This window comes from Saccostrea cucullata, unplaced genomic scaffold (genome assembly GCF_032062105.1).
Source record: "Saccostrea cucullata isolate Sc308-1 unplaced genomic scaffold, CSIRO_AGI_Scuc_v1 ctg51, whole genome shotgun sequence".
NCBI classification, from domain to species: Eukaryota; Metazoa; Mollusca; class Bivalvia; order Ostreida; family Ostreidae; genus Saccostrea; species Saccostrea cuccullata.
Genome location: NW_026930899.1, coordinates 282,501 through 299,909, shown reverse-complemented (window position 1 = coordinate 299,909; position 17,409 = coordinate 282,501). Strand labels below are relative to the sequence as shown.

The 17,409-nt window shown below is 32.1% G+C and overlaps 1 protein-coding gene across 1 annotated transcript in view; it reads right to left on the bottom strand.

The window, feature by feature from the left end:
• The window catches only part of LOC134230494 (dachshund homolog 1-like), a 35,173-nt gene that overhangs the window by 9,999 nt on the left and 7,765 nt on the right, over positions 1 to 17,409 (bottom strand). Inside the window, exons 2-4 of the mRNA XM_062712330.1 lie at positions 8,315 to 8,436; positions 2,330 to 2,522; positions 337 to 431 (exon numbers count right to left, since the gene is read on the bottom strand). Of these exons, the coding sequence (XP_062568314.1) occupies positions 337 to 431; positions 2,330 to 2,522; positions 8,315 to 8,436 (410 nt within the window). The remainder of the gene's footprint in view (positions 1 to 336; positions 432 to 2,329; positions 2,523 to 8,314; positions 8,437 to 17,409) is intronic.

Sequence of the window (17,409 nt, the reverse complement as noted above, 5' to 3'; positions counted from 1 at the left end):
CAGACTCTAATAGGAAGCTAGCGCAGTCTGGGGGATAACATTCTGAGAAACCTACATTATAGTTACATTTCAGATGATTTTCGATAATAAAAAGAATTGAATTATATTTTCTGATATGATGAAAGCCATAGTAAATGTTTTTTTTCTAAACAAATGTTTTTTCAATTTAGTTGAAAATTGATTTGGTGATATAAATGTGTGAAGTTCTCCATGCAATGATATAAGAAATATTCATCTCCCAAGAAGCATTTAGATTCAACAATTTTCTCATCACACCTAACATTTTTCTGAGGCAAAATTAAATTTTGGAGAGGCCTTTTTCCAAAGATTTCTTACTGTCATAGTCCAAACTTCGGAGTCTGTCGGATTCGTAATGTGGTGACGTAATGTGACTACTCTTTAATGAATTGTCCAAACGCTCATCCCGACACCTAAAACAAAGCAAAATAATTTTTATTGACAAATTCACATCAGATTTCAATCTAGCATATCATTGTATCAATAAGTGTCATTAATATTGCAACTGATAAATATTTATTTGTGATCTGCACATATTAGTTTAGATTTCAGTTTCATTTAAACCTTGTATTATTTTTTTTCTCCCTGCTACATGGTTTACTTCTGTTATAATTGTTGATCGAAACCTGCAGTTAAATATGATATGCTACATCTGTAGCATTTGCAGGCTTGTTTATCACAAAAATACATCTATCGACATCTTGTAATTATTCCCATTAATATTCCATCTGACAATTTTCTTCATTTGAAATTCGTTTCTCTGCATCCTATTTTTTGCCTACTGTTGGAACAAACAGATTAGCTCATGTCAAACAGATTCTGTACCTACGGATTCAAACAACATTTCAAATGTTGCCGTGTCTTTCATCTGCGATCTCTATAGTACTTCTGAGGAAGTGCAAACCTTTCTAGCGAACAATCCATTAGAAACAAACATTGGTTTGGACCAGAAACATTTTCTATGATATTTTATTTTCTCACAAGCAGATTTTGATCAAAACTAAAAAACTTACATAAAACTGTAATTAGGCTTTGCTGCAAGATATATAAAATTGGAGGTTCCCAAAAATTTTTGATTTCATCTGCTGATTAAATAACTGTACAATGTAATCATTATAAACACCATTTTAATAAGACACAATCCTACAGCAAATTCAAATATTATAAGAATTAACAAACCCCAAATTAAGCTTTCAATTACGGATTCCTGTTGATTATATAAGTATTTTGAAGGTACATCTTTTATTCAGCAGATTTTACTAACGCGAAATAATGAGTTGAGCATCTGTCATATGAAAAAGAAATTATTAATTAATACCATTTCTTTTTGTCAGTTTTACAACGTAACATTTACTTTATAACTGAAAATCTACAGTTAATTGTACAGATCAAAAACATAGCCTCTTTTACATACAGAACAGGAATGACAAATTGGATTTAATGAAAAATTATTTCTTTTTCGTCAATAGTGAATTAAAGTCTGTGTGCAAATTATTATGAGCATTATGGATTTAATTTGAATCTTTGAGCATTACAAATAACTTCTGTGGTAGTCATATTAGTTTAATATTAAATATTTATTTTGGCTAACTTTCACAAGATGTTATCTAATTTGCCCTCTCTAATATATGACACTCAACAAACGCATATAGATTTTCATTATTTCAGAGAAAAATTCAATTTTTTCTTATCGATAGTTTTCACTTCTGAAGTGTAACATTTATCATAAAAAATGTATTTCCTATACCATATCATCTGTGACATCTGGACAGGAAAAAAAATATGAAAACTTAAAAATGATATCCTCTTCTTCAATTTGAAATTTATTTTTGTTATATCAAACAAACAGGAATTGAAAGGGAAATGAGATAAATGTGGGTTTATTTCCTTTTTCTTTAGAGGACCTGTTCCTTCCTAAAGATCACACAATCCTCAGCCTTCTAAAGAATACAATTATTTTACATTTAAATTCAGTATCAAATGGGAAAAAGGTGCAGCAATGCAAAAAGATGCCCTTTGTTCTACAATACTTCTGATAAACTCTATTAATTGTTTCTTTTTCATACAATCCTCATAACAAAGTTAATCTTTAATAAGGATTAAGTACATGTAAAGTTTACCTGGCAAATTAAAAACTTCTCAATGTCATTGCAAGCTAATCTGGGCCACAGAAAATTATAGTGCACTGTACATTCTTCACTCATTATTCAAACAGATTTATTATAAAAAATATTGTTAATTTTTAATCTACTAGTATTCGGTTTAATTTAGTCCATATTATTCAGCCCATTTCACGACATTATCTTGTTACCTTGGAGATATGAGGTCAGACTCTGAAGTTGTTCTGTCTTTCAGTAAGGAACTTTCGTGGCGCAGTCCAAGGTGAGAGGCCATTGCCATGGAAACTGGTGGGGTCATTATGTTCACTGGGTTAATTGGCATAAAAGGAGCAAGTGGTCCCATGGCATATGGATTATGAAATCCATTCAGGAAAGCTTTCCTATCTGCAAAAAAAATGAAACTCTATAGTAGACTAAATACAGAAATATAGACAAATCTACTAAATTGGGGCACTGTGTTGGACTATCTTCCCATGGATAACATATGACCTTGAACTGTGGTCCAGTTTTTTTCTGGCCAAGTTTTAAAATGTTACAGCTATTCAAACTATGTCAAGATTCCTAAATGGCTTGATAATGAATAAAGAATTGTACAAAGGAGTTTCATAATGCAACTCAATCCGGAAATGTTTTTCTTCGTGGGGCTGCTTCGGAAGCTGGCCTTGTGCAATCCTCTTCAGCGGGAAGCTTTTCCAGCGCTGCTCACCATGGGAAGTTATACAGAACTGGGCCACTTCAGCCCCCTGATTTCATGGCAATCAATGACTGCTGGCTATATCTCCCATTGATCCCCAGGCCAAAATAATTGAAAAACCAAGCCTTTGTCATTTTAAAAGATTTTCACAATACCTGACTATTTACAGAGAACCAAGTGAAGTTTGAATCATGCCATTTATAACACACAGACAGATCAATTCAAACAACTTATTATTAAAAGTTTCATAAACATTTATAATGGACCTCTTCTTTTCATTTTTAAAAGTCATTTGTATATTTTCTATGCTAACAGATGTCTAATGGTCAATGGGATTCGGTTAATATATGAGATTTCAGTGTGGGTCTTTGTCAAGAAAAGTTTTCATCAGTAATTCCATTTTTACTTTGGGCTATTATCAAATTGTTTAATTAGTTGCAACATACTCATTTATTAATTCAAACTAAGGAAAAGATGAATAAGGAAAGCCATTAGTCTTAATACAAAAGTGAAATTTTAGCTTCCCTAACAACCTTTGCTTCGTGGTAAAATTTCATGACGAGTCGGTATCTAATAAAAATCATAAATACTTTAATTCTAAATCAATTGATCATGGGGCTATATTTTCTTTTATTAAAACTAGTAAATGGATGATTTCACTTGGATGAAATGCTATGTATTGATTTTAATGTCAAAGACCTAATTTTGACTGTTATAAAGAGGGTTTGTGCCCAGCGGTTAAAACACTAAGGTCGCAACATTTGAAATGAAATAGATTCTTATTTAAAAACACCTTTGAATATTGCATGACAATTTTAATACTCCATTATCGAAATCCATCAAAAACAAATCCTTTTGGAAAGTAAATTATTTCTGAAAGATATGGGGGTTTTCAACATGTCGTATCATATAAATCCCCAGTGTTAACAAATTATTTGATGTTCAGGTGCCAGCTAGTTAGATTTTCTGTTAAAGTAAATCAATGCTCTACCCCGGACTATGAGAAGAAAGTCAAGTTACTATCAACAGTTTGCTTTTATAACTTTTAAAGTCATAAAACTTTTATATTCTAAACCTTAAAAATATTCATAAGTCTTTGCAGAACTTTGTGCTTCCACCATAAACAAGTTTAGAAAAATTACCTGGAATTATAACAATTCAATATATTCTGCTGACTTATTTGTCTGAGTTACTTGAAACAGTGATACACTGAAGGTGCATGAGAGAAAATCGTTCATCTGATTGTAAAATCTGTGTTAATTAACTAGTCAACCCAGAAAAGAGACTTTCATTTCCCTGTTCAGACAAATAATGTCATTTGGATATATGTTTACATTTTGTCATTTCCTCACAATCAAAGAAATTTCATGTAAAATTAATATTAAGGTGAAAACGAGACAAATATAATTGTCATATTGTTAACTCTCCCGATATATGTACCGATTTAATTCATTTTTTCTACAAAAGCTGTATTTTTGGTTCATTTTTTGAAGCCACTCTCATAAAATCTCGCTATATCGCGTGATTTGACTCGGAATCATACAAACGCTGTTTTTGTACATAGATTTCAAGCATTTGACAACGACAACAACAAGACTACCAGTGATTACATTGGTTAAAATACGGCTTTTAATAAATGAAAACATTTGACATCGTCTTTAAAAGGAAGAAGCTCACAACTTTATCAATAAAGTCAAAAGAAATCACTCGATTAACCAAGCCATGTGGCAATCTCTACTTTCGTTTTGTCATAATTGTTTATACTACGAAATATACAACTTGTTTTAGATCTAGATTAAACAATGCCATCATTTGTTTTGTTTAAAAATTGAATGAACATTCAGAATTATTGCTTCTAGGCTATTTCAGCAAAGATCACTCTTCAAAATGCTATATGTAAAGCAACCAATCCAAGCAAAATGATGAGCATGAAAAATATTTGAATTTGTACTTTATGTCAAACTTAAGGTGTTTCTGTCTTCTTATTGCTGTTGATATTTAAGATTAATTAGTGTAGGTACATGATTTCATTTAAGGCTTATAATATACATGTATATTACATGAAAGATATCGATAATCAAAGCGTTAAACAACACGCGCGCAATGCTACCGCTTTTGAGGTCTGAATCTCCCTCTTTTTCATCAAAATAGGTTAACATGTATGTATTCATGACTGTCCAACATCTAAGGGACATAACTCAGATAATACTGAAACAATTCGTTAAATGTGTTACCCAAGTCTTCTCATCAATAATCAAAGACATACAGTCTAAAAGGATTTTATGACATTTCTAGCATCAGAGAGGAAATAAATACCAGTTCAGCTTTTGTTTAACTCTGAGTAATGGCGTACTAATGCACAGTTTCTTAAGAGTGCAATTAGGTTTATAACACAAGTTCCCAAGAGTAAGATTCTTCTAGATATTAATCATTAATCATGTAAATTGGAAAAATAAACAGTCTTTTAGAAAAGAAGAAAGTCCTACAAGAAAATATTTAATTTTCAAGAAATTCAAAGTGCAATCCTGAATATTCCAAAAAAGATTCCTCTTGAAAGACTACCGGTAATTATCTAGAAAAGAAGGGCACCTTACAAGTACAGCAACGAAGAATTCTAAAATATTGAATACATTTAAAATTGCTTTGAAAATGACTTAATGATTTCAGTAAGTTCATATTTTAAAAAATTACTGTGGAAAGTGTACAACTGGTAAGATGGTTTCTATTTCCCAGTCCAGACTAATGATGGAAATACTGGTATGTGGAGATCTTCCCGAAAAACCTCAGAAATTGAAAACAAAATCTCAGATATTAGTCTTTCTTTCTACAAAATATATGCTTTTGTTTAGGGGTTTAAACAAATACCAAAATGGTCACATTTGGAGCAAATTCCACAGGATTTCTGCATTAGTGACTACCTTTATGACTTCATATATCTTTGAAAAAAAGTTCCATTTATTTTAATGCTGCAATGATATAATTAATAAAACAAGGCGGCCAATGATAATGTAGTCCATTAGGAAATGAGGAAAAATTGTAAGCTCTCACTAATGTGCAGATAATCAGAATCATATAATAAAGTTCTAACTTTTCATTGATAAAGCAAACACATTTACACAAAATGTGTTCTTCAAGGCCATAAAATTTCATGAAATAACATGAACAGTTTTTATCGCATTTTCTTCATCTGATCAACAAATTCCTAAAGTTAATCTCATATTGCACTGGCATCAACAACCTTGGGTTGTAATTCTGTAACCTCTGAGGCACCCATTGTATTTGTTAACCATAAAAAATACCATTTTCTACTGACTTCATGTTGGATGGAAGGACAGAATTCTTTCCAATGCATTGACTTCATTGAGAAATATCCATATGTGTTTCAGGGCCACAAGTACAAGAGAAGAAAAAGATTTATAATTACAGGTTTCCGTATATTACATCTGTAGAATTTTCCGCAGCCATACCCATGTGACTAATCGCCCCTCCCCAAACTGAATACTGACCGAATTCACCCCGACGTAGGCATGACATTCAGTTGTATTGCCGTGACGAATTCACAAGGACAACTGGTTGAATTTGTGACGATTGCTATCAAACATTCTGCTTCATATTTGTTTGTTTTTTGTTAGCAAAGGATCCAATCTTATCAAAGTAATTTTAAACAAAAAGGCAAATGTTGAAAACAAAACAGTAAACAAGTGGATTGAAACCCCTTCATAACAGGCAGGACCCTCAAAGAAACAGCATGAATAAGGACAATTGGCTCAAAATATTTAGAAGTGGATACAGAATCATGTAATTATTTTTAAGGATCTAAATTCCTACTCTCATTAAATGTTTCAAAAGATAAGATATTTTGTTGCACATTAAGCAATGAAAGCGTTCAGCTTTGTCCATTAACGCTGGCTGAAGACTGATCAGCTGACCTGAACAGTTCCACAGAAATTGTCACGGAGAGAGAGAGTCCAGCCGATCTTAATCACTGGTCATATTACAAGCCTTCATTGCCACCAATTGAAGAAAAACACAGAATTCCATTTATTTCATATAAATAGGAAAAAGTCATTTTCCTGAAATATCAGTGACCAGATAAGAAAATAGCAAAGGTGACAAGAAGTTAATGATTCTGTCATGCCAAACGTGTAGTCCATCAATGTTCTCCAGATTTAAGATTCAATTAATGATGCTTGATAAATACAATTATATGCAAAATAAATTATCCCCTGTTTATTTCCTCCTACCACATTTAAAAATAATTACTGCTTTGTTTAGATATCTTCAAATGTTCTGTGGTCATATCGTCTACAGCTTTAATTGCTTTCCTTTTCAGAGGGTTCAGCCCAATACACAGCTTTCCTTTGATAAAACTTCCCAGCTTATCATATGCAATTTTCCTTTTTCAAAATTTTTGTCACATATTATGACGGCTATCACTCCAATTGGCATGTTTTAATTAAATATCTCCAATAGCCCATTTGGTGTTGATTTCATACAGCTATAAAATATTTTCATTTATTTCTCACTGAATTCTTTCCATTATCTAATTTCAATAAAAATAGAATTTTGAAATTACAATACAAAAAGCAGTCACGCTATCCCAATCTGTTGTGTTTATTATATCCCTGTGGGTGCCAAGACTTTTTTCTCTCTGATTTGGATAGAAAGCTAAACCTCCCAATTGTTCATTTCAGTATTTAGACTGGACTTTTCCAAATTTACAAACCTGCCAAGTTGTTTGATTGTACTCATATGTTTCAGAAATAATAATGGCAAGAAAAAAATAAATACCCCTCTATTTCTACCATTGTTAATATATCATTAACCATTGCCAAGAATTGAATGCTGAAAAAACCTGGACTTGCTGCAATGTTAAAAATCCCAGTTGTGAGTTCTGGGATGGCCAGAAATTGGACGCACTGCCAAATTCCTAGAAAGTCGCAATTCCACAGGTGATGCTAGGGAGTGAAATAAACCTGTCAGTGCTGAAGCTGAAAATCTTTCTATTGTTATTTGAATCTAACATCTTTTTAATAGGTAAATTAATCTAAACTTCAAATGGTCGGTCATTTTATTCTTTATTTCATCATCTTGTTAACCAAAGACTCGGTGAAGAAGTCGCCAGTCCTTGCATGATGACGGATACATGAAATAAATACAAATCACACAACAAAACTAAATATCAGCTTAATCATTAATGCAAGGCCATATGACAAATAACGCATTTCTTTAGTTCATGTCCCTAGGAAGCTTTATATTAGTTAGATCACAAATGTAACAAGGACATTTGTGTAAGTATCTGTGTATGCTTTCTACGAAACTTTAACAATTGCTGATTGTTTTTCAAAATTTGACAATGAACATTCAGATAAATTTATTAAGAGCACTTCCGATATCTGATTCTGTGTTATGTTTCTGAGATAGTCGATTGTATCTTCTGGGTAAAATGATATAATGTTGTTGAATGGATGCTTTTATTTACCATAAAGAGCTCGAGGATCAAAAGGATAGTCGCCATCGACTCTGCATTTCTTTAGCTTCTCTAGAGTTTCGGGACTGGCATGGATCGAGGGACTTCTCTTTGGTGGCCTGCCTGGGCGAGCACTGAAAAAAAAACCCAGAAACTATATTTAATTCATTTTCAAAGTTATTCAAAAACTGCTACAAAGGGACACAATTCTATTAGGCAGATTATGAGACATCTTACTTACAAATTAAATGAATACTAGTAAATCAAAAAACACAAATTTTTTTTGTCATATGCCAAATGTCAGTAACTAAAAATCAAGTAAAACAAACAGAATGATGTACAAATACTTAAAATTAGATAATAGGAGGTGTAACAAATTGTCCATTTGGTGAAGCAATAAATGAAGTTACGATGAGATATCCCAACCACAAAAACGAGTCATACAATAAAATCACTATTACTGCATGGTAAGACACAGATCCAAATCACTTCAGAAAGAAAAAAAATCGAGATATTTGTGTTGGTTTTATGGCTGAAATGACATATTTAAACTGCAAAACAGCTGATCTATGGGGGTTTTTGACTCAAAACAGCCACTTTTATTGCATAACGGCACATTGCAAACACAGAAATAAATATACACTGTTGTGTTTAATTGTTTTCCTTACTGCAAAAATTCATACCCTCTGCTTTGTTTCACATTTATATTGATATAAATAGAATTGAATATTTTTTAATTTGATGGAATAATGAAGTTTCTGGTGGAAGTTGTAATTTTTATCATGGAGTCAGGTTACAGACATAAATTATTCCTTTGGTTTATTTGATGGTATCATACCCAGTAAAGAAGGAGATTGTATCGTACAATTTTAATAAAACTCGTCACCTGGCCCAGCTAACCCTTAACGCTCCTACAACTGCGTACCCAGAGAAAAGCTACAGTTTCACTCATTGATCCAAGCCTAATATTTCATCTTGATACATAATATTTCTAAGTCAATAAACAACATATTGAAATGTAACTTCGGGGGCCACAGGTACTCATCCTACACAGGACAGGGTTTCCATTATAGAGAAATCATAAAAATTGCCTCCGAATCACTTTGTATATAATTTGAAGTCTGTCAAAGACAAGCTAACCGGTATTTTACTCTAAATTAATGTTCTGGTGCCCGAACAAGCCGATCTTCATGCCCAAAAGACCCATACTTTTCATTTGATTAACGTTTTCAAATATTTCATCAATAGAACTTTTGAAATCATATCGTGTTCTTGCAGCCTGATCAGCAGCCTTCTATAAAAGATCGACATGGTATTTGAAGGTTTAGACTCCTTCGTGTTTTAACAGGTAACTGGATATGCAAATTAAGATACCTGCGTGAAATCAGAGAAACTTAAAATCGGATTCAGATTACGTGGCATGAGGTACAGTCAAATTAAAGATCAGGAAAATAGTTGTGGCTCAGAAAAAGATTTAACCAATTTCATCATTTTTGTCTCTCCTTATCACCATTTCAAATGAACACACATTCTGAGATTGTTTGTTTTTCTTATCTTTTTCAATTCTAGAACTATTTGGTGATATAACTTTATTGATTTGGTGAATAATTGATGTAGATTAAACACAATTCCTTATCAATAAGCAACAGCAGCCCCGGTACATCTCCCCTAACATCCTAAAATTTCATCATCTTACCAATAAAAACACTTATTGAAATTACCTTTATTAATTCTGAATAAATGTGCTGGATGCTCAACTGCGGTTTCAAATAGGAAGGCAATCACACTGATTTTTTTCCTTCCCTACCTCATCCGGGGTGAAAACATCACAAATAGCCATGATATGTTCACCACATGGGGGACTTATGCCTCGATAAACATTAAATGTTTTTTTGCATTTGAGTGAATTCCATTTTATGAATTCATATAGCTGAAATCACATGAATGCAACCTCTCAGTATCAAATTAGATGAAGGAAATTTAAAATGATCTCTCCTACTTTTTCTTTAATATTTTGCAAATATCATAATCTTAATCTCTGGGTGATACAAAGTTACCCATGTGATTCACACCTTAAATGCCCAAAGAAAGGGTGAACTTGAGCATTTAACAGTTTAATGCAAATTATTCTAAAACCTCTCATCATAATGCTCTGCACATTTCAAAATAACAGCAGACTTGACTGCGATTTGCCGTCAACAAAAAAGTATCCACTTGACTTTAATACTGCAATGTCTTGGCCCTTAAACATGAAGTGCACCTGAGGGAATTATAGTTAAATAAAAATGAGAAAATTCAATTTTGGGCCCTTTGGATGACAAGCTATCAGCAGGTGCTAGGGGTACAGAGAAAATCTGACTCCTAATTTGATACAATTTTCCGCAACATGACAAAAGCCATTGAAATATACCACTGTTGATGCTATTCATAATTAAAGTGGAAAAAGAATTGTAAAGCAAACTTCTGCATGCAACAATTGTGAACTTCAATGGTTCTCAGACAGCGGACAGTTCAAATGACAAATCTACCGATTTTCTAAGTATAGGTTTGTCGTTTCAAACGCAGAATCTTCTACATTCTGAATGAAATCAAATGTTTGTCCTGCAAAGCTCTTATTATCTCTTTTTGCATTTAATATTCAAATGTTTCATTTCAATCCCAAACCCATTGTGTGCCACAAATTAGAAAAAATATAACATGATTTAAGCTTGCTAAACAGGTAAATATCGAATATCATGGCCCACACACAAAAATAATTCCCTCACTTAAGAGCTGCAAGCATTTCTTTTGTTGGGATAAAAATTGTACGAAGATATAATTTGCTGAAATGAAATGTATCAAAATAAAATATCTAGATGAGTCTGACTGAAGCTCCCTCTGGCCAGAGAGGGGAGGAATAACACCTTTGTGTCATATACAATTCGGATATTGTCTGACAGATAAAGGAATCCCCATAACCCTTTAACACTATAGGCATTTTGCACCTCATTCCAAAAAAATGCATGAAAATGGATTGTCACCTTATCCTATTTAGTAGGAATTAAAAATGTCAAAAGAGTCTGACAAAATTATTGAAATAGTGATTTATGGTGAAGACAATTCAATCTCATGTTTTAAATTTCAGAACATTTCACAATAAAAAGGCTGTTCTAGTCAGAATAAAATACTTCAATCTCAACAATTAAAAGATTTTTCTTTAATTCTGGACATTTTACTTAACATTTTCTTTTATTGTACTACAGTGTCTTTAAGTATTCTCCTCTTCCTTTGAGTCTAGAGTTATAGTGAGGACAAAAGATTTAATGAATCCTACGTATTTCAAGAAAAATCAAATAAAAGCTATGAAGAGCAACACAGCTTTGGCTTACACAAATTCTCATGTCTTTTCCTCTTGAACTTTTGTTCTTGTTTTAAGGAGATTCAGTTTAGATATGTATCTTTATTTGATTTTAATCTAGAATTTAAATGATGTTAAATGAAAAACTGAATTTACATTTAAACCTATTCATCCCAGTCATCACATTGTGAAAAATACACCAAAGATTCTATCATTCAATTAGTTTTTTTTAAATTCTTCTGCTCAAAGTCCTGAAATTATAATGCGGCAGACAGAAAAAAAATCACCACAAATCTAAGATAAGATGAATCTTGGGACAAACTCCGGCTCAAACCAATCTAACAAAAGCATGCCATATTACACCAAAAAAGGGGAGGCAACACTTTCTTTTTAATAAAGGGAAACAACTTTGTATAACATTATATTAATTAAAGAAAAAAATTAAATTTAAATGCTTTATGTGGCAGAATAAATTCTCTTAACAGTGTTAAATGGATGACCGATTTATGTTTTAAACTTCTCTGAAGTTGAGAAGACGTCAGCCGACAGCATCTTCACCTGAGGTCACCTCTAAACCCAATCTGTGGTCACCAACAGTAAATTTATGGCCAGCATTTAAACCTGACTATTCAAAAAGAGATACAACAGTTCATTGTGAATTATATTTTTTTCAATTTCACAGAATTTGCATTTAATGACAGTTTTTATCAATTTTCATGCGGAGTAGCGGCGTGAAATTTACGAGGAACGAAAAACCAACTAGAATCTCAAGGAATTATCTTTCATATCAACCCATGAAATATTAAAAGTTAGATATGATCAATGTCAAATACCTCTGTTATTACTTAGCTCCTAAAACGTAAATAAAACTCATTTTAAAGTGAAAAAAGTTTTGTTCTTTGTGAAGTTACCCAGGTGAACAATTATCTGACTGTTGAAATAATATATGATAGGTGTGCATCAGTCACTTTAGCTATAGATCATTTGGACTCAGGTGCAAAACAGGAATTCTTTCTCAATGAGCCCAAATAACAAATAAATATTAAATAGCAAATGTACTTAAATGCACACAAGATAGAATACCCATAAATTATTAAACTGACAATTTATGGCCGGTGTTAAATGCTATTTCTTCGTGCTTAAAGCTTAGGTACTGATCGACAAATGGATTATATTTCACAAACTTCTTTATATACCACCTGTCCCACTAAATGGATCAGTTTTAACAATACAAAACATAAAATTTAAAAAACATAGATATATTTGAATCCATTGTATCAAAAATAATACACTTGCTAGAAATATTTTTTCAATTTTCTTTTCCCCTCTAAATTGGAGTCTACATAAAAGTGAATGCTTGTGACAACCTCATACAAGAACTTCTCAGGAGACAAAAAAGAAATTAAAAATACTAAATTTACTTTTTTCTTTAACAGAACTAAACATGTAAATGATAGAAAAAGAAAATCCTTTTCTAGGAGGAGACCCTGTGCATTTGTCTTCTCTTTGTCCCCCAACTCTCATCTTGTTGTTCACTTACAACCCAGCTGAACTTTTAACCTGTACACTCTTGTCAAAATCTCTTATGTTTGCAATGATTTTTATGCTTTTTAAATAACAATTGAAATAAATATCTTTAGTCAACAAAAGGAGATAGCAATCTCCTATAAGGCAGAGAGAAGCAAGAGCCATCTAAAGCAAATAAATTTAACTTGAAATTTCAGAGGTAGTTTATTATTCCATTTAATCCAAATAATTCGTTCACAGGATTAAATGATGAATTGAAATAAGATACTGTACTAGTCTATCTAAACTCAGCAGTTAATAGCAATTTTTAAAAAATCAAGAAATAATCAACTTTAACAAAGAATAATTTGACAATTCAAGCACAAATGATTTATTTCAGATCTGTTAATGCCTTTGGCTCACTTTACATAAACATAGAACTTTTTTTAAATAAAACAGTTCTTTCAGAAACTTATTTCAAACTTTTTCACAAGTGAAATATTTCATTTTCCTCCAGGGGCATTCCAAATCAATGATACTGGGAGCAGATTCAAAATTTACTCTTTTCTTTTTTTCTCTTGGTTCAAGACAGTACATAATGTACACACATTAAAAAAATTCTTTACATATGATTACATTTCCCATGCATAAAACAAAATCATAATTTATTGTAAAATACTTGTAATTTAAATAAAAAAAAAATATTTTCAATTTCTTCTAAAATATTCTGAGTTTAGTGCTGGAAAGGGGAGAATACTCACATTCACTAACAATGGTAACAAATCTATTGAAGTCATACAATGTTTTAATGCGTATTTTTGAATGGTGCGATATTACCGCTAATTAGGGCTGTGACGGCCTTATTGGGACACTAACGTGCCAATCTCCACCATCAAAGGCTAGTATCAATTATAGCTGTTGATATAAAATTCTATCTTGATTTCAAATAAAGGCAAATTCTAATCTGTATGATTTACCCAGCTAGCACAGGCTGTCGATAACTTCCATATCTCTGTGTAATTACAGGTGCTTGTTTCACAAATCAAAGTTAAAAATACATCTGCAACTTTTCAGAGGTAAAAATTACAAAAGCTATGCACTGTGCAACACAGAGACATTTCCCGGTATCTACATTTATCATAATTATTTACAAAGCACGAGAAATTAGTTTGTCAATAATTCTTCTGTAGTGAAAAACATTTGAATCCGATGGCAATGACATGAATTGAGCCTTTCCTTTTGATGAATTTCTAATCAATTTTATGATGTTGTTTATAGGTGAAATAATTTTGCGCAGTGCTAATATGTATTTGAAATCAAAAGAATTCATTCTGTTGTTTAGACCTTCTGCTTGAAGTTGAAAAATATTCCTTTTTATTGACAGAAATACTCCATTAAAGTCTCCACAGGAAAAGGCCAGCATCAAATTGTTTCCATTGCCACTTTGAACTCATATAATTAGTAAAAGCCAATCTGAATTACAGAGAGAAAAACAAAAATCCTATACTGTAGTGGGCTCTTAAAAGCTAATTCTTGTTTAATATGGCTTAATTCTAGCGAGAAGGATTTTCCTGAAAACAAGATGTACAAGTCCTGCTGTTTGATTAGACATTAGTACAATTACTAATAATCACCAAAAACTGTTCTGTCAACAGCTATGAATCAAGTTACAAGTCTCAATTGTAATTCTCAAATAAATTACAGTTCTTCAAAAACTTTTCCAGCTGCCTTTTGTATCCCAAGAAGATGCCAATATCAGTTCTGAAAATGGAATCATGGGGAATCGATGGGCAGAGTCAATATTAAAAATCCCAGGAAGCTACTCGTCCGTCAGTATCTGATTATTCACAAACTTCTTATTCTCACATACATTTTCCCTTCATAAAATATTTAATCAGATTACTATTACAAAGAAATTAAAAGATTCAAGTCTTGTGCAAACTTGTTACATTGATGAATGCAAACGATTTTAAGGAAACAAGCTGCGGTTTATTTAAATTAAATGAATTGTAACAAAAGCAGAGGCCATTGTTCATGCCAATTGAATGTTGTTTTATTAAATGTGATTGCACCCCGGTACAAAAAGATTTCTAGCAATAAAACACTGCAAGACATCCAGTTCTTTTCCCAATTTTCAGTGTTTCCATTTTAATCTTGTGGACTTTATGAGGCAAATCCCGTATTATTATGTGATTTTAAAATGCAATAAATATAGATTAGAACACAGAACCACAAAACACTGACACACCCATATCGCTTAAAATACCGACTCTGTTTAAAAAAATCATTCTGATCAATTATTCTCAAGTATTGCTTGAATCAAATGTTTCAGGATATCTTTGTTCTTGAGTAGAGTGTAGTTTAAAATCAAGAGTCAGAAAAAAAATACTAAATTTGTTCACGGAGATGTAGATGAATTTTAAACTGTTGACCAAACTGTTTATCCATAATGTTTTATTTGAACTGGCTAAATGACATGAATCGAGACTATAGCTCCACTTCATACGCACCTAGACAAATAAAGAATTAGATTATATTTGCTTCAGGTTTTAATCACTAGACTTAGTGCCATCTTGTTCTTTTAGCAAAGATAAACACTGGGAAAATTGATTTCATCTTCATGTAGTATACAAGCAATACCACAAGATCAAAGCCAAACAGGCAAGGAAAGAGGTAATATCTGTAAGGTCTTGACAAAAGACATCTCCCATCTAACACCGTGGACAGCTATGTAACTATGCACACTTGGAGCAGGCCGTAATAATGTCAGGCTATTCCAAAGTGAATTCTACTGACACTATCTGGCATCTCAACTCACCCCTTCCAAATTGGAAGACATATATTTATTTGTCAACTCATAAACCAAGTGAAGTACTATGACAAAACCGTCTAAAACAGGATATGAAGTGACTACTCAACATTTTTCTAATTGTTTGTATCCACCTTAAAATACTGAATAGGGTGTGTTTGAAATGAAATCAGTCAAATAGTGTTATGCTTGGTATATGAAAATAGCATACAATTTCCAATAATGGGCAAAAAGAATGATCGGAAGTTTTTGGATAATAAGAAAAAGACAGACACAAAAGTGATCAATCAGACAACATATATCCTGAAAATCCATTATATATCATGATATGTGAAAAATTCCAGATGAATAAAACCTATATCTGAGGCTAACGGGGCAGAGACATGCAACAGGACCGGCTAAAAGTAGTCATTACACAGAATTCCTCCGATTTACTGCAATACTTGTGATTGTTTTTGTGCAGAATACATAAATTCTCTGTTCTGAGATTCCATTTCATTAAGAGTGTCAGATCAGAACTCATTTAAGAAATTGAAACAGAGATTATTAAAACCCAACATAGTCATTATGAAGACTTAATCAATGAAACAAAAAGAACCCCAATCATTTCCTTTTTAGAAGACTTTTAATGAAATATTTTATCATTTTAGAATTCCTAATACAGTTTAACTTCACTATCTTGAACTCAGATATCTCAAATACCCTGTATATTTTGTAGTAATAATAATGTCAAACAGACAAATCTTTTAAATTTTCATTTTAAGCTAAATATCTCAATCCTCTGGTTAATCTGAAGTTTTTTTTTTACTTTTTTCTTTTGAGTTCAAGATAATGAGGTTTGACTGTAGTTTAAAATCTGGTGACTCTCATCCTTTTAACACAATTTGTAAAATAAAAGAGACAAGACAGCTGTAACAATTTCTTACACATTCATTTCAGATAGGACATGCCATTTGGTTCATAAAGATCAGCACTCCTCTGCCATCAAATTCATTTTCCATTTTCAATTTGTTTAAAAAAAGAAGCCCTATTTAACAACAGGTGGACACACTCCGTCATTTGAAAAAAAACTCATCTTTAATATCACCATATCTTGATCGCACTGAAATATAACAATATCTAACATTAAAACACTTAAATGACTGGGGTAGCCCTGCCAGCCTCAGGGGTTTATATTCTTATGGTTTTATCTTTTTGATTCATTTCATTTGATTTGATTATCGTACAGATGCAAGCGTTACCCGAAATGACACAGGCTAACAATGGGTCTCCACTGCCTTTTGTCCAGCGTCAAAAAACTATCCTTTCTGCTGTCAGGGGGCAGCCATTTGGTCCTGAGTTATTTGTAAGATACTCTCTACATGTCCGTTTCTTAATCTCATTTCAATTTCTTTGCTGTCATCTGATACATCAAATTTGAACATTTTTAACATCAATAAAACCCAAAAATCATTA